The 27856-nt window shown below is 36.2% G+C and overlaps 2 protein-coding genes across 4 annotated transcripts; one reads left to right on the top strand and one right to left on the bottom strand.

Moving 5' to 3' along the window:
- Positions 1 to 68: 68 nt before the first annotated feature.
- Positions 69 to 7313, bottom strand: KCTD18 (potassium channel tetramerization domain containing 18). Of its 2 annotated transcripts, XM_051623661.1 has the most exons (7): positions 7229 to 7313; positions 6340 to 6537; positions 4892 to 5103; positions 4359 to 4552; positions 3171 to 3265; positions 2648 to 2750; positions 69 to 1994 (listed from the first exon to the last, which is right to left on the bottom strand). In XM_051623661.1, exons 2-7 carry the CDS (start codon positions 6494 to 6496, stop codon positions 1466 to 1468), a joined length of 1290 nt encoding a protein of 429 aa, XP_051479621.1. In that variant the 5' UTR covers positions 6497 to 6537; positions 7229 to 7313; the 3' UTR covers positions 69 to 1465. The 2 variants fall into 2 exon arrangements, with proteins under 2 accessions (XP_051479621.1, XP_051479622.1); XM_051623662.1 differs by lacking the exon at positions 4359 to 4552 and having other exon boundaries at positions 4914 to 5103.
- On the top strand, positions 7268 to 27853 carry SGO2 (shugoshin 2). Of its 2 annotated transcripts, XM_051623601.1 has the most exons (12): positions 7268 to 7527; positions 7627 to 7743; positions 9029 to 9652; positions 10007 to 12550; positions 14177 to 14352; positions 14747 to 14824; positions 15557 to 15639; positions 16034 to 16269; positions 16772 to 18787; positions 22271 to 22418; positions 24032 to 24181; positions 26297 to 27853. In XM_051623601.1, the coding sequence occupies exons 4-11, from the start codon at positions 12388 to 12390 to the stop codon at positions 24135 to 24137; spliced, it is 3006 nt and encodes a 1001-aa protein (XP_051479561.1). In that variant the 5' UTR covers positions 7268 to 7527; positions 7627 to 7743; positions 9029 to 9652; positions 10007 to 12387; the 3' UTR covers positions 24138 to 24181; positions 26297 to 27853. The 2 variants fall into 2 exon arrangements, with proteins under 2 accessions (XP_051479561.1, XP_051479560.1); XM_051623600.1 differs by lacking the exon at positions 26297 to 27853 and having other exon boundaries at positions 7269 to 7527; positions 24032 to 24511.
- Positions 27854 to 27856: the final 3 nt, after the last annotated feature.

Below are 27856 nucleotides of genomic sequence, written 5' to 3'. Positions count from 1 at the left end.
TTTGTTGGGATAGGAAGAGTATTAGGAGTGTTGCTCTTTAGGTTTATTTTTTAAGAAAAACCACTAGCTTAAAAAGTTAAGGTGTTTTTTAATATACACTCCAATAGCAGAAAATTACAGTACTGCATATATGTACATTGACTACTGTTCACGGCCAAGTGTCTCCTTAAAAATATGGTAGTACGTGAAAATCTGGGGTTTTTTTGCTTGTGCAAATGATATTTCCTGTCCTTGTGGTTAGAAGCAAAGCCTGAAAATGTGCTCACTTCTAAATTATCCAGAAAATAAATATTTAAAGAACCCTTCTGTAATTCTAATAATCTCAGGAATTTTAAGAACATTGCATTTTGGCAATGTGGTAGGACTTGTCAATGTTTAGGGCCATCTATTTACTGGGGTGGAAAAGAGCAAGCAGTAGCAAAACCAACAAAAAACCCCAGCACCCAACTGTAAGCAAGCAAGGGCCCAAAACAAAGCCAGGCTTCATTCACTGATTTAAACAACTAAAAGGGCTTTTTAAAATCAGCAAGGTAAACTTAGTTTTCCTCTGCTGATAAAAACACACAGCAGCTCTTCAGTAGCATTACTCAGAATTTACTCTGGCACAAGAAGGTCTCTATACTACTCAGGGTGAGAGAGGAGTTCTTTTACCTATCTTCAGACCAGGGCACTTATGCTAACACTGCTTTAACACAGCTGTGACTCAGACCTGAGATTCCCTGCAGCTGCAAAAAGCACACCCCACAGTGGTGTTAGGCAGAATGCCAAGGCTTCACCCGCTGCCTGCAGCAGCCTCGCCCCCAGGGGCAGATCACACAGCGTTAGGACAGGACTACACGTCTCAGGTCTGTGGAGAAAACTGCCATGTTACTCCCTAGACGTACTGCTTCCTTTCCTGCATTTCTCCCTGTATACAAGCAAAGGTGGTCCCTTTTGTTGCTGTCAACAACAAAACGGTGATTTATCTTCACCAGAAATATCAGTGCATTCAACTTCAGGAATCTTGGGTATGTTGTACACTTGTGGCAAACTTGTATCTAATAAAAGCTACTTATTGTTAGCTACTTTTCCCCACTTTAAATACACAAATTAACAACATCAACTCTAGTTAATGTTAATTGCAGTTGATAAGCAAGTCGTCTTCTATGTTGTGCTCCCTTTGAAAGATCAGTTGTACTAGTACGGACTGACAGAAGTACAAACCCTGTAACATTTGGCTGCACATGCTCTGTATTTGAGGGGCTTTTGTAATCGTTTTTTCTTTTTTCCCCAACATCTATACAATATTTAGCATTAAAGCAGAAAACACACCTCAGTGCTTACTTTAAAAAATTTCTCCCTATGCTTTTCATGAACTTTTTCATCATAAATTTCTACCAAATCTTTGAACAAGCATGAGATGACAATCTCTTCTTTGTCCAGATGATGCAAAGCTATCCAGTTTATCAGACAGCTGAGTTGAACATTATCCATCCACTTTATCAGTCTTAATACTTTCTGCTAATACAGCTGGTTCTTTATTGTTTAGTACCATAGAAATAGTAGGAATTTCACCAGGAGCACTGTCTTGTTCACTTGTTTTACTGGGCATGGAAGAAGACGGCTGAGATGGTGTCACATGAAATAGTGGAGTTCGCTTCAGCTTTACTACACGGTTGCTTATTGCCTTCCTAGACACTGCAGTTTTGACAGTCATTTGACATGGTGTCCCATTGTCAGCACTCTGCCTTCCACTGGGAGCCTGGGGACAGCTGGGTGCTGATTTGCATGTTGTGGATACAGTTTCAGAAGCTACTTTGTGCAGCGTTAAACTTTCATGATTGGGTTGTTTAATAGTCTCTGCAGAATGTGAGGCATTGCAGCTTGCTACCTTTAACAAAGATGAATTTTTGACTTTGATATGGGTACTTGTTGAGGGACCTGAGAATCTAATTGGCTTGGGACCCACTTTACATGGTAAACAGTCTTCCTCTTCAGTGAAGTCGATTAATCGTCTGTAAAACAAAGAACTTCAATTAAAGAAACAAACTCTGTATGTAAATTTTTAAAATAACATTATTACAAAACAGACAATCTACAACAGCCATCCACAAATTTGAAGTTCTTTTAATTTTTGCTTCCTACAGTATAATTTATAGTTTCCAACTGTTCATCACTGCAGTCTGGCTTGCTTTTATATTAATAGTATCAGCAATCTCTTCTACCTGAAAAAGTAATTTTACACATTAAAAATTGTAAGAGATACAGTGCACAAACTGCTAAGTGAAAATCAATGAGAAAGAAAGCTGGAGGGGTTATAGTAAGAAAATGTTAAAATGCAACAGATTTCATCAGATACAAAAGCCACCGAATTCAAGTCTGATACAGTTTAAGTTATCTACAAAATACTCCTTCCCATTCTGAAATGATGCTTTAAAGGCTGAAGTAGTAAAAATAGTTTCAGCAGCCTAGAAAAGGTCATTTGTTTCTAGCAAGCTCAGTTCTGCAAGTAAGCTCTCTGATTATAAGACATTTTATAAGACTGTAAATAGAAAAACAGAGAAAACACATTTACAGCTTCTCATAAAACCTGATATTTTTTTAAATAGAAAAATAGTTTTTAAATTCTGCTTTATTTCTGCTTTATTTTACACTACCTATGCACTACCTTTTATGAACTGGTGGCATACGATGCAAACTGCCTTTCAAAGGGCGTTCTTCAAGAGTCCAACATTCCATCAGCTCCTGAGGCACTCTCCAGTAGCTAACACCTGCATTTCAAAGGGACATTCTATTGATGATTTAAGAGAACATAGTCAATATTATGTGTATATACACCTGATTAAATGAATGTGTGTATTTTATTATGTAGATTTTCAGCTTTGAAACCATGCTGACATGAACATTGCTTACAGCCAACGTGCTGCTAGGGCTTCCACCAGAGTGCCCAGTGCTGGCAGGCTACCACCCTGTGCATGTGGTGGCTCTCACTACATCTGTTGTTCATGTCAACTCACATCACTTTGGATCATCTCTTAAGAATCTTTTTTTTTCTTCCAAATAGCCACTACTGTAGGAAATTTTACATGTTACTTACTGAACAAGTGCAGTGTTATTATAGTTGTGGCAAATATTTTTCTTTTCTATTAAAAAGTAATAGTACTGGAAAAAAAAGCAAATTAATACTCTACCTCTCCCTTCCCAGGCATTGAAAGCATCCAGCATCTTTTTCAACTCAGCTACTGAGTAATAGCTCCAGATGTATTGGACGTTATTTCCAGCTTCTCTAGAAATATTGTTTTGAAGGTAACAGTTACATGGTAAATCTAGCTAAGTCCTTAAAAATGTAACACTGATTAAATTAATAACTCTTTTTACCAAATCCTAGCTGTAAGGACTTAATGGTAAATGGTTTGTAAAGTAGAAAGGAAAATGTTACTTAAATTTCATTTTCATTTGCATAAGAGGTTCTAAATAGCCATCCTCCTATGATCTGCATGCCTGTGAACAGCTATTGTTAAAAATGGATATTCATGGAAGAATAGATGTTCATAAAAGATTATACAATTAATAGTCTAAAATCTATTCTTCTAAATCTCAATAATTTATTTAAGGGAAAACACAATTGGAGGACAGATACCTGATACTGTGTCCACATACTCTGATAAAAAATATTAATGTTTCCAGCCTAAATTTAGGAAAATAAACATCTTATTTATAAAGAACTTAATCATGTTTCAAAAGGTAGAGTGAAGTACATTTTTGACACTACTGTATGACCAAGAGAAAGTTAAGACTGCTTCTAGGCACTCAGAAGTACAGGTCTACCAATAACTTGTAATTACTGTCATGAAAATAATAATGTAGTAGAGATGTGCCTGTTCAAATAATTGTTTCCTTTCATAATCAGTTCTTTTTGGTGTTAAATGTTTTTTCAGCTGTCTTAGAAGACTGCAGAGTACAATTGCATGAATCACAACCAACTTGATGAATATTTCCAGAACTTTTTCTGGATGGGGATTAATTCACTGTATTTATTGTAAATATCATCCTAAATTAGAAAGTAATTTTAAATGGTTGAAACATTTTAAAAATAGCAAGTAAAACATAATGATAACTTACAGCAACTGCATGCTAGCCACCTTCTGTGGACTCTAATTCTTGTACTTCCATTATCAGTTTTTATCTTTTTTGTTTGTTTGTTTAATGTGACCATTGTATTAGCCAGCCATTTTCGAAGGTGGAAAGAATTTTACTTCTTCCACAGATACATAGTATAATAATATTGCACTACATATTATAATATTTAGGCATTATTACAATACATGAGTGTTCATTCTCACTTCATAGTGCTTTCATGTGTTTGACAGTCATCTTACCTTTTGTAAATGCTTTTACTATGAATTTTTGTGCCTAGCTCCTTATTAATTGCATCAGTTCCATCAGCTCTCGTGGCATACACACCAATAATTTTACTTTCACAGCTTACTCCACAAGTGTTGAGATAGTGCAGGACCCAAACTGTAGGCTTGGTACAAACTAAACCGTAAGAATCACAGAAATCTAACAAAGTCTTGAAAAAACATAAAATGCAAAATACATAATTTAATATAATAATAATACAATTAATGCAATATTTTTAGTATAATAAATTTTTATATTTAAGTTTTCTTAATGGTACTGGTGAGCTCTTAAGTAAATCAAGGATGTAGTTTATCTAGAATAATGTATGTAGTATTTCTTATCTGATGTTAACAGGTGACACTGTAAAACTACGAGAAAGTCAGAGAAAGGCAACAAAATACTTAAAAAGTAAAGTTTTAACTAGCATATACTGTAGTTTTAGTACCTGATGCTAATGAAGGCTATGGATTAGAGAGTACATCTTTAAAAATGTAAGAAATGTCAAGACCTTTTTAAGCTCTATGTTTGACCTTAAAGAATATGTCTCCATTTCATTGGCCAAATGGTCACAGAGACTGTATGGATAAGGGATTCCAAAATAATCTGCTTCCTCCTGGAGTGCAATTCGAATTTGTTCATCTTCAGGAATCCGAACTTCTCCATGAAGATAATCCAAAAGATACTTAAACAGGTTTCCATCTCGATCAATTAGACATGCCCCTGAAAATGCAAAGAAAATTATTTAAAATACTGCTTCCAGCAAGAAAAGACAGACTTGTCACATTCTACCATATCGTCAAGTAAACCCTGTATATCAAACTAGTTTTGCTTACTTAGTAAATGTAAGTATATTTTCTCTTATTATTTTAAAAACTACTATTTTGTTTACCTGAAATATTTGTTATTTGAAGGTAAAATTCTTAGTTGAGTAAACACTTACTGGAATTTTAATGAATCACTAATCTGCATAGGACCATACCAACATAAAAACTCAGCTTCACTCCACTTAAAATGCTAAAATATAATTCTAAATGCATTTCTAATTCTAACTGCAGATACATCTTTTCTTGCTATTGCAGAGATTTTTTCAATTTTGGCTCTAGGCAATTTAAAAGAGTTAAAAGTAGCTTCAGTTTGAGTACACATGTAGTCTAACTTTCCCTGAATATTGCTCAAGTGTTACAGTATTTCTGGGGTTTTTCTCTCCTTTGCCTGCTGGGCTCAAAGACCACTACAGAAACTGACTGATCTATACACAGCTGTATACAACAGGCTGCTCATTACAACTGAAAGAGAGTAGCAAAGCCCAGCCCTGAAAATGTTAAATATTACAAATATTTTAAACAGTCAAAAGTGTGCAACAAGGAATTACTATTCCCCATCCATCATACCCTTAAACTGGACAAAGTTTGGCAGAATTTCCAAGTCACAAACAAGTATGAAATTTGAGCCGTGATTACTTTTATTCAAGCTTTCATATCTAGCCATGGTGGTGAAAAATTCTTTACTGGATAATGAAGTATTCTGAAAAAAATATTAGACCCAAATCTCCTTATGCAATAAGCAGAGTGAGATGCCTCTGGTGAATATAGCAGGTCACAAACAGGATCCCAGTTAAGATGCCAAATACTCTGCCAACATAAATTTTATCTGTTTTTCATATTCATACTGAAGAAGTACATTCCAAAGCCACAGTTTTGACTGGGACACAGCAGGGCTAAGCACTGTACAAACATGTATATTTGCAAACATGAGCATTCTCAAGGAATTCAGATTAATTACTTGTAAAGTCATGCATGCATAATTGTTTTACATCCTGGAATTAAAGAAGCCAAGTGATGCTCAGTAGATTGGGAAAAGATATATACTATAAAATGCATAGATAGATATAGAAGCATGTATTTGCCTCAGAACTCCCTGATCAAAACGTCATATTTGCAGCTTGGACATATTTACCTGATGCATCCACTTTTAGAGGAAAGCGACCACTAAACATAGAAGCTAGCATTGAATCCTTAAAGCGGCATAAAGACTCGCGCCTGGCAGTGTAGAAACAGCCTCTCACGTTAAGTCGCAGAATACCCTGGACATCTTCAGTCTTGCCCTCTTCCATTGTATTTGCAAATGACTGCGTTAATTATAAGCTATTCAAACCTGTAACAGATACAAACAAAAGTAGATCTAGTGTCAGTTAAGACTGAACACATTATATACAAGAACCTGAGCATTAGCTCAGCTCTTACGTGTTCCTTACACAATGCTGTAAATCAGCTTTGAAAACAGGAGACATTAGTGCAAATAGCCAAATATTTTACAACTTTAATATAGAACCCCTGTAATTCTACTTTGCTAGGAAACACAGAGGTTACTGTTTTGAGACAAATGAGTAAGCAGAACTGTGTGGCGAGTATGTGTGAGCAGAGCATTGGAAGGACATTCTGGGAAATCTTGCTTTGAGTGTAGCTCAATGCACTAAAAATGCAGCAATTTTGTACTAATAGCAACCTGACTTCTTTAAAATGTGACCGTTGGCGGAATTTTTTTGAGCACGACCTTTGCGAGGCATTAGCTCCCACTAGGCGCCTTTTGCCCGGACACCTGCTATTGTTAGACCCAAATTAACTGAAGAACTCGCAGCCAGCCGGGGAGGCAGCTGGGCAGCCCCCGCGGTGCCTCCAGCCGCTCCGCTCCCTGCTGTCGGGCGCTGCTCCGCCGAAACGGGGTAGCCCACCCCCCTCCTCTGGCAGCAGTCGGGAAGGCGGCTCAGCTCCCCGCCCGGGGCCGCCTGCGGGCAGAGGGTCCCGCCGCGGGGCAGGGGGCGGCCGCGGCCACCACCCCGCGTTACCTGCGCTGCCAGCCCCGCGGCGGGGCCGCTCCGCTGCGCCTGCACAGGCTGGGCCGCTGAGGGGCCGGCTCGGCTCCGCAAAATGGCGGCGGGGCGGCAGGAAAAGACGGAGCGGAGCGGGATGGGGAGAGGGGCCGCTGGTGTGGCGGTGCGGGGCGGCCTGTCCGCGGCGCCATCGCTGTGCTGGGGGCACGGCCGCCCGGGCTTCCCCCGCACGGTGTGGCGGATCAGCCGGTGTAGGGACCCCTGCGGCTCTGCTGCCCCTGCCTCCCCCACTTTGTCTGCAGAGGGTCCCTCAGGTAGGCTTTGATCTTTGGGTCTTCTGAAGTGAGGCTTTTTTTTAATTTACAAGTAGGTGTTTACTCGAAGTGGGTTTTACTCGATTGCTTTTTCTGTAGGCTGAAAAAATACTGCAGCTTGAGCTATTCTAACATGCAGTGCCCCCGTTTTACTTCATGGTGGTCTCGGAGCCTTGCCGGCCATCGGGGGCTGGAGCACCCACCTGGGCCCAAGGTGTAAGTAAGGTGTAAGGTGGTGGGCGCTGGCTTCTCCTGCAGCTGTGTCCTGAGTTGCAGCACTAAAGTGGGTGCTTCTGCAGGGATGAAGTGATGCTGGTACACTCAGAGTTTGAAGAGAGGTCTGCCAAATAACTAGTAGTTGTGCACAGAAGTTAACAGGGCAAAACTCTAGGTTTCTGCAAACTTTCTGGAACATATGAATTGATTATATATTTAGAAAATATAGAGATAAGTCCCAAATATTAATGTAATTGCTATCTGAAGTCCAGGAAAAATCCAGTTATTTAACTGTACACTGCACATATAAGAAATGTGTCCATATTGTATTTAAATAGCTTATTTACCATAGCAAATTAAGTCAGTTACATCTACAATTCCTGTTGAGTTTCATCTTGTGTCATCCTGCTATTTACTCAGCATTTCTCTTTGGAGGTGTTTTATTGCCATAAGGTATCAGAAAATCAACCACAACAAGTTCACTTGTTAAAGGGTCAGATCAAAGGGTGTGAAACAAACAATCACAGAGCAGCCGCAGTTCCAATAGTGTAGCTTCTGTATTCTGGTCTGTACTAAATTTTGGGTTTAAGAATACCTAAATATTCACAGGCTACTGTATTTTCAGGTACTATTTAGGACTATAGGCTTCTAATTCACACTTGAAGGACATGAAAGAGCCATCTACGTCAGGTTGCATCTGGTCCTTGCAGGGAGATAATAATAATCTTTGAAATTATTGACTACTACTTACAACTAGCTTCTTTTTAATGTAATGCCTATTGGCATTAGAATGGTGGTTAAAGCTACAGTGAATAGTTCACGGGTTTTTTTCCTTAGGAGTTAAGCATGCTACAGTTGCAGCAAAGAGAGGAAATGGCATTCCAAGGGCCATGGTTTCTGAATACCTCTTGGCTAAGAGTGTACACAGAATCCAGGTCATTAATGCTTAATATCTCATTAATTAAATAAGTGTACAAGTTTAAACATGCCACTGAATGCAGTACAGACTGATAATTCATGGATGTTGGACTTTCTATAAATAAGTGAAAATAAGTGTGACATTATTTTTGTGGAATAATGGTGTCTGGTTTAACTATATCTTTAGTAAGAATGTAATGTGTATTGTCCCTTACTAGGAATAGTTCATAGACAGCAATTGCAATTTTAGTGCAGCTGCTGTTGTAGAATGTTACAATATACTTTAAGTTATAACTTCCAGTCTTTGTCATTCTGAAACATTCACTTAATGAAGATGCAGCTTTCTATGCCTGTTTTCTCCTTTAAGCTGGCTAGGTTTTGCCTCTGAACAATGTTCCTTTATGTATTTCTGCCCTGGGAGACCAGACCAATATACATATTATATTGTGTACACACACACAAAGAAGCAATGCAATAGGTAAGTTTTGGACCTTGGATTTTATCATATAAAATATTATTACTATTCAAGATTAGTACAGCATGTAGTTGGAATAGAAGCATGCAGCATAATCAACCTGCACAAGCAATCTGCCTTTTGAGCTGCATGTTCTTGGGAAATGAACACAGGGACTTTGTTTTTCACTAGTTTCCAAAGGAAGACTGGCTTAGACACTCACCCTCTGCATATCTGTGTTTCAATTTACTAATTTCAGTCAAATTTGACAGAGGTGAGAAGGCATTAAAAAATGAGTTTTCATTAAGCTTGTGCAAGAAATAGTGTGATTAGAGGAAAATGTGTTACTAATACTGTAATTCCAGGAAAAAGTATAGCATGAACTCCGGTCTTACTGGACATCAGAGAATCCACAGAGGAAGAAGCTGTTTTACATCATCTGTCCACCAGAAGTGTTTTTAGTCATAGCACATACCTGACTAGATCCCTACAGGATTGATTCCTCAACAAAGATTCTTCTCAGAGATGGATTTGCAGGTATCTAATAAGACACAAATTCAATTATAGCACTCCCCACATGGTTTGGGCTTTTGTAACAGGTTTGTCTCTGGCTTTCCATCACTCTCATTTCCATTCAGTTTAAAGACCAGTCACAGGATCCCAAATGCCTGAAAACCAGAATTCTGCTCTTAAATACATATTAAGATACACAGGCTGTGAAACTTGGCAGTACTTTAGGCTTTTTTTCACTTTGAGAGGCTGAAAATCACCTGGAGATTTTTACATGTGAAATGTTACAGTGTGGGAGTTCCTCAGCAGAGTGTAAAAGAAAGTATGACCACAGGTGGAAACATAATACTTCACATTCTGTTTTAAATTTATTGCTTGTAGTAGTGACATAAACAGTAAATGGAAGCAAATTGGTGATTGCCCCAGGACTTGGAACTGTTGTAAAACTGAAGGAAATGAAAACTCATTATTGGATCTGGAGGAAAACACTACCTTCTAAAAAGGACAAGGAGGTAAGTTTTATTTTATTGGTTTTCTATGTTTAAAGTTTTGTAATGTTATGTGCTTTTTTATTTGGCCAGGGTTTTACAGTCACGTCCAAGTTGCCTTGTAAGGGGAAATGAGTCAAAAGTATATAAGGTGTGCTGGATACAATCTGTATTTTAAGGAGGTTACCTAGAAAGCACAGAGTTTTGCAGCTTCAGGGCCATGCTGAGAAACTGCCATGTATCATGCCAAATTAAGAAAAAGTAGTAAAGATAGACTATAGATGCTGTTTGCAGCAGATTAAGAAAATAGTTAATAAAGATACATTTTCAAATAATGCCACTGATACTTACTGTGATTCCTTTGATTTACTTTATTGTAATGTTAGCATACAGAAAGGTAAGATTTTCATTATGATTACTACATTACAGAACATAATGCTGTTTTTTTATTTCAGCCTTCTATATCTCTATAAATCTTCAAATAAATTAAAACATCAACACTCTGAAGATTTTCACAAAACTGCTTCCTATAAATCTACTGATTCCTGGATAAAATTTAGGAATTAATATCCATGTGAACTAAGGGTAGGACTGTGCACACATAGCCAGTGAAGGGAGTGTTGAAGTCCAAGGGCTTTTAGGCTCAGAATAGATTTTAGGGGAAAAGCATTTTATTAGACTAAAATACTTCCTTGCAATTTCTAGTCCTGGTATTACCTGAACCAAACTAAAAGTTGGCTTGCTCAAATTCTGACATCAGAGTCTGCGATGCTTACAAATCCATTTATAGGTGGGCAGCATGCATGCTTGCTATAATCTGTTGGTTTTAAAATTTATCATTGTTCTTTTCATAATTGTCTTGATGACTATTTGTTGTTTGCCATTTCATCTATTACTAATAGCAAAAGATCAGCCAGAAAGAATTTTAACTTTCCAGTGGGAAGGAATTACGTGGATTTCTCCTTTTAACCTAAAGGAACTCTGTGAACTGAAAGCCAGGTACCTCAAGCTCTTCCTAAACTGTGACAGTCAGGTGGAATCTCTGCAGTTCCCCAATTCCTTCCTCACAATGTACTAGGATTGATGCTAAGTTTTTATACAATTAATTTTAATTTTTTAATGTTAGTGTTACTAATGGTAGTTGGAAAAAGTAGCTCCAGCATGAAGTTAGAAAAGTTATATGCATCCCATTCCTTATTTTTGAACCATTCAGGAGCATCACTGAAGAATTAGAACTGTGGATTAAAGGTTGATGATTTATGTGTATCTAATTTCTGAGAAGAAATGTAGTATATGTGAACTATTCTACCATGGTTGATCGTGCATGTACTTGACAAAACTGCTACAGTGCTTTTCCTATCTTATCAACAGAGCATTAGAAAAGATAGGATGTTGGTTGCAATAAAAATCCAGCAATAGCTGTGGGCTGGGTTTGTATCAAACTGTTACAGCCTGTCTGTGCCTTTTCCCTTTGAATTATGAAGCACAGAGCATTATTTGTTCCCTGATAAGCTTGTCATCTTTTCTTGCTTTCATACGTAGTTTGATTAAGCTGCCATACCGTGATTTAAGCAACTCTTCCTACAGTGTAAGAGGCGGGCACGGATCAGTTGGCAGGGTCGAGGCCTTCCCGCCGCGGGCGCGCGAGCAGCTCGGCCCAACGGCCGCCGCCCGGAGGCCGTTGAGGGGCGCGAGGCGGGGCCGTTGGCGGGCGCCGGGCTGAGGCGCAGCGGGCGGCGCTGCTCCCGCCCCTCGGGACCGGGAGGAGCCGGGGCCTGCGGCGGCAGCTGCCTCGTCGGAGCGGTTTGCCGGGACAGCGCTCCCTGCTCTCTTCTACTTGTGCTTGTGTGCCGGTCTCTCTCGCGGTTTATTTAAATTTATAGCACTTATCATGCCGTTTCTTTAAACACTTCAGTTTAAAATTGGTCTTTACAAAGCAAAAGCTGGTCTGGTCATATTGTGAAGTGATAGAACCTTGGGTTTTTTCCCTTTTAAGTGTAAACTTGGATAGATAACTTGAGGGAATTGATAATATAAAAAAAATCAGTGATCCTTTCATTCTTCGTGTTTATTAGTTAAGTATTTTGCCACGGTGTGATAATGTGACTTAAGTTTCAAGGAACGGTCGTTAACTTGGTTGACTTAATTGAACAAAGGTAAAGATGGAATCAATTTTCTAAACTTCAGAAATAAAAAATCCTGATAGGAGGTAATGAAACTTAATTTTAATAAGTGTGAGAAATATAATTTATTATTTGGGCATTCCTCCTGACAATGTACAGGTTCGTTTTGAATATGGATAAACAAGCACCTGCTAAATCATCTAACATTTTCACCTTGGATGCTGTTAAAGGGCATATGAGGAAGAAGGATGGGACATTACAAGTTGCAAAACGGAATGCTTCTTTAGCATCTAAAATAAAAAATAAATTAATAAGTAAGTCCTGTTAAAATAAAACTTGAGCCATTTGCTGTGCTTAGAATGTATGACCTCAAAAGGAGCCTAGTTGTATTTAATGTGGTTTGCTGAATTGTTGCCTGTTAAAAATACTAATGCGGGATGTTGGGAATTTTAGGAGAATTTGAAAGATAAAACAGATGGTTGTAATTTGTTTATTTATTTAATTGTCAAGTATTTTCAGTGCTTGTTCTTTGGCATGCCAGTGTTCTTTTAAAAAGTGTACTTAGGTGCATTTCTAACATCCATGTCCTCCATTGGGGGCATCTAAAAACTGAGGTACCAAAATGAGTAAAATCAATTACCTTGTAAAATATAGGTGCCATAGTAAAATACCGAGTAGTTCCATTTGCCAAATGGGATTCATATAAAATTCTTCATTGAGTCATTTGGTGAATCAAGGAAAACTACAAATATTAATCTGCTGATGTAATCACTTGCCAGAAGGTACTGTGTTTTTCCAGTAAGTTTGGATTAAATTCAAATATAAGTTTGTCTTGGTAGATGGTTGGGTTTTGTTTCTGACTCTGATAAAAACAACACTATGGAACACATAAGATCCTCTTCTGCAAAAGGTAGGGAAACTGTAAATGTTTGGAAACACTGCTTTTTCAGTGTGCTCTACTATAGTCAGCATGGTTAATCGGATGTTGACTTCTGCTTCTCTTTCTGTGATTGATGAAACTATTTTTGTTGTTTGGGTATGTATATTTTTGTATTTTTTCTTTCTGTGTCTTTATGTAAATACTAATTTTCAGTGAAAAATAAACAGTATAGATTAATAATACTAATCGCCTTTAGAAATACCTACATTGTAATTAATACAAGTAATTCAGTAAGCTGAATATTAATTTCAAAGTATCATGTTTGGATTAGCTAGGTTCCACTGTTGTTGCCTATATCCCAAAGCAAAGAAAAAAGGCCTTGCAAATTTTGGATGGCAGATCACAGAAGTAATAACGTAAGACAATGAAGAGATCTAGTTGGACCAGATTTCAGGCTAACCTTGCCCCTTTTTGTACTATGGAAGAGTATGGGCAGACTTGTCTCTGCCTTGAGTTCAAGTTAACCCTGTGTATACTATGAATATGAAAATAATCTTAGTAATATGCAGTGTCATTGGAAAAAAACACAATAATTTCAGTTCCTAAAATGTTCTGTAACAGATATGAGTAGGCAGGTTTTCATTAGGACAGTGGAAGGTTTCCTTCTAATGTGAAGACTTTTTTCTTTCTGTTCTCAAAACTCACATTTATGCTCAAAATATTTGAGCTTTATAATTTGTGAAATGTATATTTGTTTGTTTGTTTTTAATTTGGAAACACTTTTATACTTGTGAAACTATGAAATTTTAAATGTTTTCTTCTTAAAATAACCTGATTTTTAAAAACCCAGACTAGAGAATACATGCATGAAATAAACTTGAAGATGAGAGAGTACTCATCAGAATGACAGCCAACAGAAACAGTTTTATATTCGAAAGAATTAGACTTTGCTGTTGTTCCACCAAAACCAACAGATAAAATTGTTGTTATATAGTGATAGTTCATGCAGAGAGGGCCTAGAATTGAAGCTGTTGAAAATAATTATTTTTGTCTCCTTTAGATAACTCATCTATGTTTAAGGTATCTTTAAAACAAAATAATAAAGCATTAGCTGTGGCTTTGAGTGCAGAGAAAGAAAATTCTCGGAAGCTAAAGAATGAGAAGATTTTTCTTCAGAAGGAAGTAGAAAAACTGCAGTTTCATAATATGTTTCTTCGTCGAAAACTAAAGTGTTTGGTATGCTACAAATAATATAATTTAAACTTAGATCAGCTAAAGCAAGTTTGGTTTTTATTGAAATGTTCATATTGCTTCTTAAAATGGTGGTTTAAAGTGTATATCTCAGATTTATTAAATAATACCATCTGATAGCACAGTATTAACGTTTTAAGTTTTCTTTCATAGGGTTTTTTTTACTTACTGCTTTGTCCATCAGTCTGTATGTCTATCCATAGATTTTTTAGTGTCGGCTTCACCTTTATAGGTGACGAGAAGGTATTAAAAATAATTTTGTGTTCAATTGAATAATAAAAAAATTAAAACCCAAAAAACATAGATTCACCTATGTATCATCTTAAGCTAGAAGCCATTTAAAATTTATTTTTGAAATTACTTGTTCTTTTACATGCAGAATAAAACTCTTACAGAAATAGAAGTCTTTTTGAATGATAACCTCTTAACTGCAATAGAGATAAGCAGTCTTCCTGAGGTAAGATGTTTTTCGAACTATTAATATGTTGAACTCATTTTCCAGATAATATTTCCAAAGCATCTAAATGAATGCAATATTGAAATAATATATGTCTTAAAACATTTACCCCAGTTCTCTGCAACTTGGGATGAAACCTTAATCTGTTAAATCAATTAAATTTAGGACTTAATCTTGTTTACAAAGTATCTAAAAATTAAATATCAGTTAGTCCTAGTGAAATCATGTGGTTAAAAAACAAACAAAAAAGCATTGTACTTCAGTATGTAGTTTCTTCACCAACGAGTGCCCTACTTGCCTTCCTTGCTTAGTGCTGCAGTAAATATCTTGCATGAGGAATTTTTATTAGAAAATATAATCCATGTAATTCCTTGTGTCATGGAAAAATTAGTGTTTGGTTTTTTTTAAAATTATATTTATTATTTGTTCTCAGCAGTTGCTTAGTTTTGCTCTATGCTTCTATATGTATAATGCACTTTGGGTTAATTATAGCTACATATGAAAAGTCTATATACATTGCTTTGGGATGCAAGTAGGTTACAGATTTTTATAAGTTTTGCTACAAAATATTTTTCATTAAAATTATTGTGTGTGTTTGAATATCATGCACCTTTCATCAGTACTTCTAGTTTTTGCCCATTCTTTATTTTTTTTCCCATGGGTATTTCTGATACTTAAATGATGAGACAATATTCAACTGTTTCTACTTCCCTGCTGTTACTCTTTTAAAAGAATCTTCAGAGTTGTCTTCCTCTGTCAGCTGGTCCAAGTAGCCCTACTGATGACCAGTTCAAGACAGCCTGTCAGTCAGCTAGGTAGGTGGTTATATTAAATGCAGAAGCTGGTAAGGGCCTATGCATTTTTTTAACATCTAATCTCTGTATATTTTCCTAAGTATTTTTAAGATAATGAGAAATAATTTCCTGTCTAATTCAGAAACTGTCGATTTGCAAGTTGGAATTTGTGTAGCAAGAGAGTGGTAGACAAAACTAGTGCTTGAATAACTTGATTCTTTCGTCATGGGATCTCACTGGCACAAAGCAGTATTCTCTATCATAAGAAATACATTTGCCCCTAAGACAGAACCAGATTTCATACTTAAGTTCTTGTTTTTGTGCTATGAGTCATTATTAAGGGAATGTTTTAACAATTGAATGTTATGGCATAAAATGTAATTAAAATCTTCACAGTAATTTTTTTTGTTTTCAGGTCAGTAGAATCGCCAGTGAAGCTCCCTTTAACTGCAACAGCTAATACAGAAGAACAAGATAGCCCTTCTATGTGTGAAATACCAAATTCTTATAAATGTACCACTATTTTGTCAAAGGAAACTATTTCAGATCAAGTTAAGTTTGCTTTATCATTGCCTTCTGGTACAAATAATCAAAAGGTAAATGATACAGAACCAGTGGAAACGACCGTTAACAAAAATATATTTTTAAAAGGTATGATGTATTTCTGTACAGATCATTTATTTTTCAGAGTTTCTGGTTAATTAGTATTTAATAATTCATTACCTGATGTGTCATACAGAAGGTATAGTAAAATTCCTAAACTCATAAAAAGCTCACCCATCAGCATAGGTGTCTTGACAATCACTTGAGAATAATGTTCATTGAAATAACACAGCTGAAATGTAAATAAAATTAATGTGAGTAGAATAAAACTTTTATAAGATAACCAATTCATAAGTTAAGCAATTATAGGAAGATAAATTTGTATTTATACCCAATTTGAAAAGTCCAACTTTGATAAAATATTAAATTAGTTCTAGTTAACTAAATTTTCAAGGATGAACCACAAAATATGTGTATTCAGTATTAAAAAAAAAAAAAGGCAGTTTGTAATTTTCCATGCTTCTAGTGCAACCTTCAGTAGTTTGTCTTATTCAGATAATTGTGCTGTATTCTTTCTTTCCCCAAGCTGCTGATTTTTTTTTCTTTGCAGAAAATCAATTATGCACAGTACTACCTTGCAATAGTACCTTCCTGGCTCATGTCAAAAATACACAATCTTTAAGACAGTCTGAGGAGCTTACAAAACAGCATAACAGTAGTTCCTTGGCATTCTGTGGAAATGTGACGGAAAGAAGGAAACATGCAGTACTTTATAAATCAAAAGCTCAACCTAATATAAAGGATTTTGATAAAACATGTAGCTCAAATAATTTGCCTCATTGTGGTATCAACAGTGGCAGCAACACCAATGACATGAATTTCCAGGAAAATTCAAGTGACTTGTCTTGCATTATTCCTTCACCTCTTAAATTTAGCAGTGAAAGTAACATAGATTTTAAGAAACTGCTTTTTACTGACAAGATGAAGCCTGAAGAAACTGTTTATGATGCTGATATGGAATTGACCGCCAGTGATGCAGGTGAATTACTCACAGTTTCAGCGAAAGACAAAGATAAATTACACCAAAATAAAAAATGTAATGCCAATTCTGATAAAGTATTAGCAAATTTCAGAAAAGTAAGATATTCTAAGAAGGATAAAGTGAAAATTAAAAGCAAGACTGAAGTCAGTTCAAATGTGTGTGCAGAACAAAGGGACACTAGGGCTGAAGTTTCAAAAACTACTGAGTCACAAACTCAGCTATTCCGAAGTCAGATGGAACAGCTACCTACAGAAAATTCCTCAGGGAAACAGAGTTTCCTAAATACCAGCAAATATTATCAAGCACAAAATTGTCCAAGTAAATTTAAAGATACTAAGAAGACATACAAAGTTAACTTAATAAGTCCAAGAAAACAGGAGACAAATAAAGAAGCTTTCTCAGAAACATTTGACGACATGGAAAGCAAAATACAAAAAGCAGACTCAAATTTGTCAATTAACAAGATCCCACCTGGAAGTTACTGTGCTGAAAATTTACAATTCCAGGGTGACACTTCTAATGAATTGCCTTCACAGTGCGACTTCCTGTATGGAAATGAGAAACATATCAGACAAAAAATAAACAGGAAAACTCTTCAAAACCCTTCTCAAGTGAACACAGCAAAACACTGTGGCGAGAAAAATGGGCAGTATGAAGAATATATTTCACAAAAGGCTCAGACAGAGAGACACCAACATGACAGCAAGAGAAAACAAAACCAGAAGAATATTATAAAGAGAAAATGCACCAAAAAATGTAGTTACAGACAAGGTGAAGAAACTGAGTGTGACCGCATTAATAAAATTACTCAGAAAGTAGACGAAAAGAGTATCCATTTTTCACCAGGCAGGTTAAAGCGTACATTGGCAAAGGCTGGCCGGAAGGCATATATAGTACCAAAAGAAAATCTTACACAGTTCTCGCTTTGTAAAAATGAAGGATTAGAAAATAAGGATATGGTAATGCATGCAGAGGCTGTTCATGAAAATAAAGGAACTGAAACTCAGCAAATACAAGTTGCTTTAGTTACTCAGATTGGTGTAGCTGTAAATAGACCACAAGATAAAGAAGAAGTTCATGTTGATACTAAAACTTTGAAGAATGGAAATTCCTCATCAGTGGCACATAAAACCCCTCACATTAGTGATTATCCTGATAATGTGGTAAAGTGCAAACAGTGGCTTAGTTCTGATATTACTGAGACCAAACCAGAAAAAAATTATTTTGGGGATATTGGCCAAGGGGTGCAGAATATTTTGGATGACCAGGAAGTCCCTCATGAGATGGATTCCTCTATGAGCAAGCTAAAACCTACGGTTCCAGAATTAGAATTTTTAAAACTCTTACCTGTCGAATGTTCTAAGAATATGCCATTCATTGTAGATGGCTTTTTCCAGGAAGGTCTTTCCAATGTGAAGCTCCCAGCTCTTGATAACCACAATGCTGCTATGAACTTCCCTATGCTGGAAAACTCTGAAGTCTGCAGGGAAGGTGATCATAATAAAGCACTGGATGCTGGAAAAGCAGAACAGAAACTGGATCACATTTCTAAAGAGACTTACAATAAGACCACACCTTGTCATGGTAAGTATATGGGTGAGGCAAAAAATGGCAGTTTTAGTTAGGTAGTACCTGAAATAGTGGTAAAGTATCTTCTGTTAGTACTATCCTATTCTTATTGCTTGCTTGCTTGGAGTGAATAAACAGGTAGAAGAAAGCAAGACTGAAAATCACTAAAATTATTAATATTCTGTATCATATATCAGCCACAATATATTTTTTTAATTGTGGTAACTAAAATTCTTGTGGCTTTTCAATATGTTCCAAGATGACATTTAGTTAGATGTCAGTGGTCTGTATTCTTGAGGAGCAGTTATAATTGGAGCCTGTATTCATTTTTCAAAGAACGTAATGGAATTCAAAAAGTTGGGGATAAAACAGATACAATAGCTTGAGCTTTTATAGAAGGGAAATAAGGGGAAACTTCACTGTTCCCTTCATGGTTGGAGAACATAGTTGGACTTAAAGATTTCAATTGTATTTCTTTAGAAACACTGCAGCTAAACAGGAATTCTGAGATCTAAAAAAAGTACTTTGAGCCGGTTTTCCTTAGAACCAACCCATGAGCAAACTTTAATGTGACTACCTCTTTTTTAAGTAAGATACAGGAAGAAAATAATCAAAGTTTAGCATAGTCTGGAAGACTGGTTTAGAAAAGAAGCTAAAGAAATATATGACTAAGATGTCTATGTTAGAGTTTAAATATGCTTTAAAATGTAGCTTTGACATTTTCTAGTATGAGGGTTCTATTTTGTAAACATACTTATTCTCAACAAGTTCCTATTTACTTCATTGTCTCTGAAAGTGTCCTAACACCTGGATGGTTTCCTAGCTCAAATTAGTAGTTTGCATCCCCAACTATCACACAAATATTGCCTTGACTTCTTTTGAATGCTAGGACACAATGGCCAAAAAAGTCTCCTTTTTTACATGACCACAGAATAGGAATAATAGCAGAATTAGACCATCGTGTGAGGTATTAGTCCTGATAATTTGAAGTTGCATCTTCTTGTCTTTGATTTTTGTCTTCTTCGGAGGGTAGAAAAATGATCCCATAATTTCATTAGCTTTAGTGATAAATTAATAAGCCCTAGTGATTAGCATTAGAAAAAACACTGACAGAAAAAATAAGCTAATAATTTTATCTTCATCCATTTAAGTATACTTCAAAAAACAGTTCATCTTTCATCCTACATCCAAGTCCATATCTTGAATTAAAAGAAAGCAAGGAAATGGCAGCTCCTCTGAGGATGCCAGCTCTTCTGATCACTACCTTGAACTGTTCTTAGATATATGCCTTGAAAATGTCCAGTAATTAAAGTCTCTATATAGTTAGGTCTATGTGAACACAAATATTCGCACTTAAAGGCATCCAGCTTTCCTAAATAATGCAAACTCATAGATGTCTCAAAGCTCTTAATTCTTAAGAAGATGTTGGCCTGATCTCTAAGCTTTAGGACAAGCTCAGAATAACAGTTTGCTTTGGCCTTTAAAACTGGTACAAATCAAGATTGATTTGTGAGGTAGCCAAACTTAGGAGGTTCTTCATGATCAGAGAGCCCTCCTGTTTAAAACAAACGAGTACTGCTTTTCCTTAATGAACTCCTTCAAAAACAATGCTTTTTCTTTTGCCTTCATAAATCAGGAAGGACTTGCTGCAAGCAGCCAAAAGTCACCTTAATATGTCAACAATAAGTCACCTTAATATGCAATAAACAGGAGGAGCTGGAGGCCATTGTGCTGCAGGACAGCTATGACATAGTTGCCATCACAGAAACATGGTGAGATGATTGTCATGACTGCAGTACTGCAGTGAAGGGCTATAAGCTCTTCAGAAGGGATAGGCAGGGAAGGAGGTGGTGGAGCGGCACTGTATGTTAGAGAGTGTTGCAGTTGAATAGAGCATGGCAAATGTGATGGTAAGGTCGAGTGCTTATGGGTAAGGATTAGAGAGAAGGCCAACAAGGCAGGCATCCTGTTGGGAATGTTACAGACCACCCAACCCAGGATGAGGAGGCTGAGGTGGCATTCTGCAGGCGGTTGGCAGAAGTCTCCAAGTCGCCAGTCCTTTTTCTCATGCGGGACTTCAGTTTACCAGATGTCTGCTGGAAATACAACACAGCAGAGAAGAAACAATCTAAGAGGTTCCTGGAGTGTGTGGAAGGTAACTTCCTAACACAGCTGGTAAATGAACCTATGAGAGGAGTTACCTCGCTAGACCTACTGTTTACAAACAGGGAAGAACTGGTGGGTAGTGTGGTGGCCGGAGGCCGTCTTGGGCTTAGTGACCATGAAATGATAGAATTCTCAGTTCTCTGCCTGATCAGCATTGATCTCAGCACAATAATCTGCTACAGGGTAATAATAATTCAGCACTATGAGCTTGATCATCAGTTAAGAGTGTGTATGCTAGGCTGTACAAGGAATTCAGATGCTATAATAATGAGAGAAAAATAACTTTTTTGAGAAGTATGTAAACATATAATAAAGTAACTTCTTAGTCTTCAGATAGGCACCAACACAAAAACTGTAATTTATCCCACATATGTATGAATTTCCTCTATGAGATTAGTAACATAAGTGCCACAGAGGATTTAAGGTAAAGCATCTGTACTCAAGAAGTGAAAATAAGAGAGTTTAAAATGCGATTCCTTTGAAAAACTACATTCCAGATGTTCTCATTTGGATGCAGTAAACCTAAAACTTGACTTGTAGCAGTGAGGAACAAATACTCTTGGAAGAACTTTTAAGGAGTACAGATTCATATGATTTATTTCATCTTGGATTACTGTCTGCATTAAGTCTTAGTGTTTGTCAGAGAGACTGTGATCTGGAAATGGTTTATAATATTTGAATAAGAGCTAAATAATAATTTCAATATTTCACCCAACTTATCGAAATGTTTGACTCCAAACTAAATACTGTTTGCTCGGACATCCTGAATTGGTTTTAAAGGATCACAGAAAGCTGACACAGATAGTACTACTTCTGCCAAGGCTAGTTACTTTTTCTATGGAAAATTCCTCTTGGACATGCTTAGTGATTCAAAATATGAAGCATTGAAAATAGTTTAGTAGCATGTTGTTTCTAAGATAAGGAAGCTCACTTATTCACCTTGCTATGCTAATTTTATGCATGTATGTTCAAGGAGAAGGCATACAGTTGGAAAATGCAGTCCTAGAGAACTTGTGAAACAGGTTCAACCTTCAGGTTCTACATATATGCCCTCTGCCTGCATCCAAGGCCATGAGCTTATGGGGCTTTCTTATAATGTTCAAGAGCCATCCATGGCAGACCTCGGAGCTCCAGATTTGTGTAGGTTGAAATCTGCTGTAGTGACATTTTCTTGCATAATCTGTCCCATTTTTTGTTGAGCATCTTTAGAGTAGGAGCAGTAACCAAAGCACCCGATTAAGAAATATTAATAAAAAATAATTATGAGTTGAAAGTTTACTTAATTATTCAGAAAATATTGAAAATGAGGCATATAACCAACTGTATTCACAGGAAGAAAGGCTTTGCAAGAGATGACAAATACTAGTATACCATCTCACACTTTGATAACTGAATCCCCCAAAACTTCAGAAGAAAACTCAGCAGCACCATCTAGACGAGGAAGGGCTACTATTTGCTACAAAGAACCCAGTATAAACAGGTAGGTAGAGAAATTAGGGCTTTTGTTTGTATTTTGGAGTACATAATATTCCCCAGTAAAGATTTGCTATTAAAACCCTCATATAAACAGTTGAACTATCTCTTTTACAAATTTTTTTTGCAAATATACTTCAGTGTTGATATAAAACATTTCGTGTTAGGCAGGATTGCAAGTGCCAAAGTAAGACACCAAACAGTATTCAAGTCTCAAAGTTTAAATATAGCATATAACATTTTATGCTGGTAGTGAATAATGGTGCATTCTTAATGTTTATTATGATACAAACCCCTTTAGAGTTGATGATTGTAAATCTTATGCTTAAATGTAAACGTATACCATAATAATGTTCTTGTAATACAGTCAAGTGGCAAGCTGATTAATGCACTAATAATCTATAATCAGTTGTTTTGCTTTAACTAGCTGTATCTAAGAAATATTTTGGGTTTAAGATCTATTAATTTGATAATTATTTACCTCTCAGTGTTCATAGCAAATTTAGTGGCACAGGATTTCTGAGATTGTTAAAAGACAAGACATAAATTGTATAACTATGAAAATTTAAGAGGATTTTAAAGCCAAACCTCTATTAAGAAAACCAATATATTTACACTTTTGTGAAAAAATCTAAATCCCAATGGACCTTTAAGCTTATTACTTCTGAAAATATTGACGCTATGTTCATTGGGGTTTTTTGGTGGTTTTTTTTTAAGTATAATATTAATTTAAGGAAAATTAGACTCTGTTGTGTGTGTGTTAGTAGAATGCATATTCATTAGGTAAAGACTATATCAAGATGTCTCCATAATAGTGTTGAGAGTGAAATAATTATAGTAGCTTACTTTATGACGAGGATGTAAAATGAGTGTTTTCCTTTACTGGGAAAACTGTGGGAGAAGAAAATCACTCCTCAAACTGAAATGTTCTCATACATCTTAAAAATATTTTTGTTCACCTCTGTAAGTAAAAAAAATTAATTAATTGAAGCAATGAGACTGATGACAAATGGGAGCTACAAGCAATGTAGAAAGTGTCTTTTCACTTTACTATTGGCTTTTCAGACATTTATGCCAGATAGCTTGTAAAAGAAATGCAAAGGGATTAAAGTTACATTTTTCTTCTGCTAATTGATTTGGATGCTAAAATGCTGTAATATTATTATATTGACACAGTCTCCTCTTTTACTCCAGAACAATAAGGTTCTGTTTTTTTTGACAGAGACAGTAACTAATAACCGATGAAAAATGTGGGTGTCACTCAAGATTTTAGATTACTGTCTCCTATTTATATTTTGTTTTTAAATGTGCTGTCCTGGATGGATACTGTTAAGCTTTTGGTTTAAATAATTTTTTGAGTTTTGTCTTATAGGAATAAGTTATGATTACTCACATATTAATATATACAGGCCACGTAAAAAGATTATTATTTTGGAAAACAGTAGTTATCGACACCTTGCTATTTCAGACATTTGTCTTCCATAAATTTAATTTCTTGGGTGCAACAAGCTTTCATTGAGAGTACTTATAATTTGGAATTTTTATGCTGATTACATTATTATAGTTACAGAGGTGCTTGGTGATGTTCATACATGATGTCTTGTATTTTTTTATTTACAGCAAATTAAGGCGTGGGGATCAGTTTACAGATACACAATTTCTGGATTCCCCAGTCTATAAAGTAAAAAAAAAAAGAAGTTTAAAGAGTAAATCAAAATTTATTTGAAGAAGACAAGATAATTGCCTTTATGAACGATACTTCTAAAATGGGTACAATTTTTTATATATGTGTTTAGCAGTATAGTGTGCTTATTGTTCTTTAATTAGTAAAGGTCTTCCAAAGTGTAATTTCCTGGAAAGGAGCCCCTATATAAGGGACACAGAATACTTTACAGAGGAAGGCAAATACAGGTTAGTCTGTGCTCTTGTGTTTTGCATTTCTAGTCAGTGATGTATAATCTGTTCAAAGGGTTTGAAGCACTTAATTTGTAAGAAAAATTTTAAAAATAAATAATCTTTGGGAATTTTAATGGGAGTTAATTGTGTTTACCATGAGTAGAACCATTTCTCAGTGCTGGTTGGAACAGAAACAAGCATCTCAAATAGTCCTCCTTTTTATTTAATTAATTAATTAATTAATTTTTGGTTTTGACAGAATTATACCAAAATTTGAATGAGGAAGTCTCATTTTGAGCAATAGTAGAGAGAAGTATAGTTTTCAGAATATGTGCCAGAGGCAGCCAGAAAGAAAGTAATACTGCAATAAAAATTTAATACTAAACAGGGTCCAGACAAAGCAACACCATAAGTTTCCAATCAAGAGAGTGCTAGTGTGATGACCAATGCAACCACATCATACCATTAAGCTGTCAGGTTTTTGTATTTCTTATCCTCTGGATTCTCATGCATCACTTCTGCATTCCATAATGCATTGTCAGCTGACATTTTTCTGGCACTATCTGAACTGTAGATGCTTCCAGGCTATATAGCTCACCGCCCACACAACTTGTACACATTACATCAGATAAGGTTCAGGTTCATTTGGCAACCAAGATAGCCATAGCTCATTTTTAAGGAGATACAAGTAAGTTAACTTTTGGTTATAGAAGACAGTTCTTCACATAGTATACAGTTACACTGAGGAATTCCTTACTCCAGGAGCAGATGTTATTTGTTTACATAGGCTTAAAAATTAATTGGACAAATTAATGGAAGAAAAAATCTATGAGGAATTACCAGAAACACCATTTCTGGCACAGGATGTCTCTGAATTCAAGTTGTTGAAGGCTGGAAGAGTATTCTGGAGAAACCTTACTATGCATTTGAACCATTTTCATACTTTTTCCAAGGATGTGTATTGTTGAAGTGTTCAGAGACCAGTTCTTTGCTTAGCTGGGCCTTTGGTCTGATACTGGTTTTCAGAGGTGTAACTAATACTCTTAAATATATATTATTTAAAACAGCAAACCAAACTGTACTCTGTACTTCATCGTAGCTTCCATTGTAAGCTGGGAGAGGATGGAGTAAATATTCTTGGAAACTGTTTCCATACATATTAAAGACAAGAAGGTGATTATGAGTACTCAGCATTGATTTACAAAGGGGAAATCATAGAATCATAAAATGGTTAATGTTGGAAGGGACCTTAAAGATCATCAGGATCTAACCTCCTTACTATGAGCAGGGACACCTCAGACTAGACCAGGCTGCACAAGACACCTCAGACTAGACCTGGCCTTAAACACCTCCCTAGGCAACCTGTTCCAGCACGTTACTACCCTCTTGAAGAATTTCTGCCTGACGTCTAACCTAAATCTACCTTCTTTCAGTTTAAAACCATTACCTCATGTCCTAACACTGCCCTCTCTGGTGGAAAGTCCCTCCCCATCTTTCCTGTAGGCCCCTTCAGGTACTGGAAGGCTGCTATAAGGTCTCCCTGGAGCCTTCTCTTCAGAGTGAATAGCCCTGATTCTCTCAGCCTGTCTTCATAGCAGAGGTGCTCCAGCCCTTTGATCCTCTTCGTGGCCCTTCTCTGGACCCTCTCTAACAGATCTGTATCTTTCCTGTGCTGTGGGCTTGTCCTGAACAGGGTGAGATAGCAGAGATGTATATGCACAGAACAAGCTTTATTTAAAGTAAAAGGCACAAGCACAGTCAAATTGTGGGGAAATCGGGAGATCAGAACAGAACATTGAAGCTATAATGCAAAGGTATCTTAATAAAATGTACCACTGATAGTCAAATCAATCAATAAAGGTAAACCATTTAAATGCTAGCAGCCTTCTTATTAACAAGTTTTATACCTGATCTAGAACATTAATTACCATCTTTAAAAGGATCATAAAATCTTAACATTTAAAACTGAAACACTGGATGGTTATTCAGAAGGACCTGGACAGGTTGGAGAAATGGGCCAAGAGGAATCTCATGAATCTTCGACAAGGGGAACCTACATCCTTCTGTGAGTTGCCAGAATTTCAGTTGCATTCTTTAGAAAAATGAGTCATACATATAAACATTTATTTCTGGCTATAGCTTTCAGGTGTGCCCATTCTACATGTAAGTCTTGAAATATAAGCATAAACAGTAAGAGGCACAAAACATTATTTACAAATATTTAAGTAATACCATGATCGCTTGCTGTTGTGATTTTTTTTTTTTTTTTTAATGACAGTCTGTAGCCCCAAATTAGCTTCCCCAAGATCCTGCAGAATATTCTATGTATTAATTTGGATTTAAATATGCCACTAGCAAGGTAATTTACATAAGGGAGCTTTATCCCCTAAACAGAGATTTTTGTCTACCTGTGGTCACCAGATCCAGAGAGCATGCAAAGATTGTCACTGTACAGCAGTAAGGACAGCAAGATGTTTTCATATAGAACCCCACAGGAAAAAAAAGTATTCTGTCATTATGAAAAGTCTTCCAATACTAAACTTACCTTATCACTTAGGCAATGGGCTCTGTGTTGCAAAACAGGCTGTTAAAATTATTTTCTGAGAAGCTTCAGCAAACCGACTTTTTCTTTGTGAAACATACTGTGTTTGTCATTACATCAGCAAGATTATGAAGAGGCACAGAAATTATTAGGAAGGTGGATTTTACCCTGATTCCATGTTATTTTAAAAAGAATTCTTTTTTTCTGAGAAAATGAAGCATGAGCTTCTGTTTCTAGCTTTCAAACCATGGGCAACAGAGAGAAACGAACATTTAAAAAACCATTGTTTTGCTGCTGCAGTGCCAACACAGGAGACACAAGTTTTAACAGATAATTCTTTTGGATTTCTGATGATATTTATAAACAGTGAAAGCTAGCAAGAACATTTTAAGTAAAAAAAAAAACAAAACACCAAACCCAATTAATTACAAACTTGGTAAAAAAAAAGAGAAAAAAAATGATTAAAAAATCAGCATTTGGGAGAAAAATGCATCAAAATGAAATAGACTTTCAGCTGAGTATCAAATTTGGCTGGTGAGCAAATCAGTTTTTCATTTGTATGTACCTGGCTGGTCATCTTTGATGGTATTAGAGAAGAGCTTTTTAGAGGCACAACAAAGTTAGCAAGACTCAAGTACTGACATATGGACTGTTTGACAACATAAAAATAATATTGCAAGAAGACAAAACTTGATTCAGTGCAACTGGGAGGAACTAGCTGCTTCTAACCAGTGGAATAAGAAATACTCTAATTGATCAAGAAAGTAGGCGTTTCTATTGCTCTCTGTTGTTACTTCATTAAGACAGATGATTGAAAGTTCATATAAATAAAGATACAAGAAAAGTTATTGTTGCTGTTAGCCTTATGGGCTTCCTCTAGTGTTCATCTTAGTACTGCCAGGGAGACTGTACAATCTGTAGAACATCAATTCTTTATGCTGCGCTGCCTCTATTGTAGCCAAGTCTTGCTGCATTTTCATTACTATTGTGACTGAAGATAAATTCCC

Source organism: Apus apus, chromosome 6, assembly GCF_020740795.1.
Source record: "Apus apus isolate bApuApu2 chromosome 6, bApuApu2.pri.cur, whole genome shotgun sequence".
NCBI classification, from domain to species: Eukaryota; Metazoa; Chordata; class Aves; order Apodiformes; family Apodidae; genus Apus; species Apus apus.
Note: the sequence above shows the minus strand (reverse complement) of the source record. Positions and strands in the feature narration are given on the sequence as shown.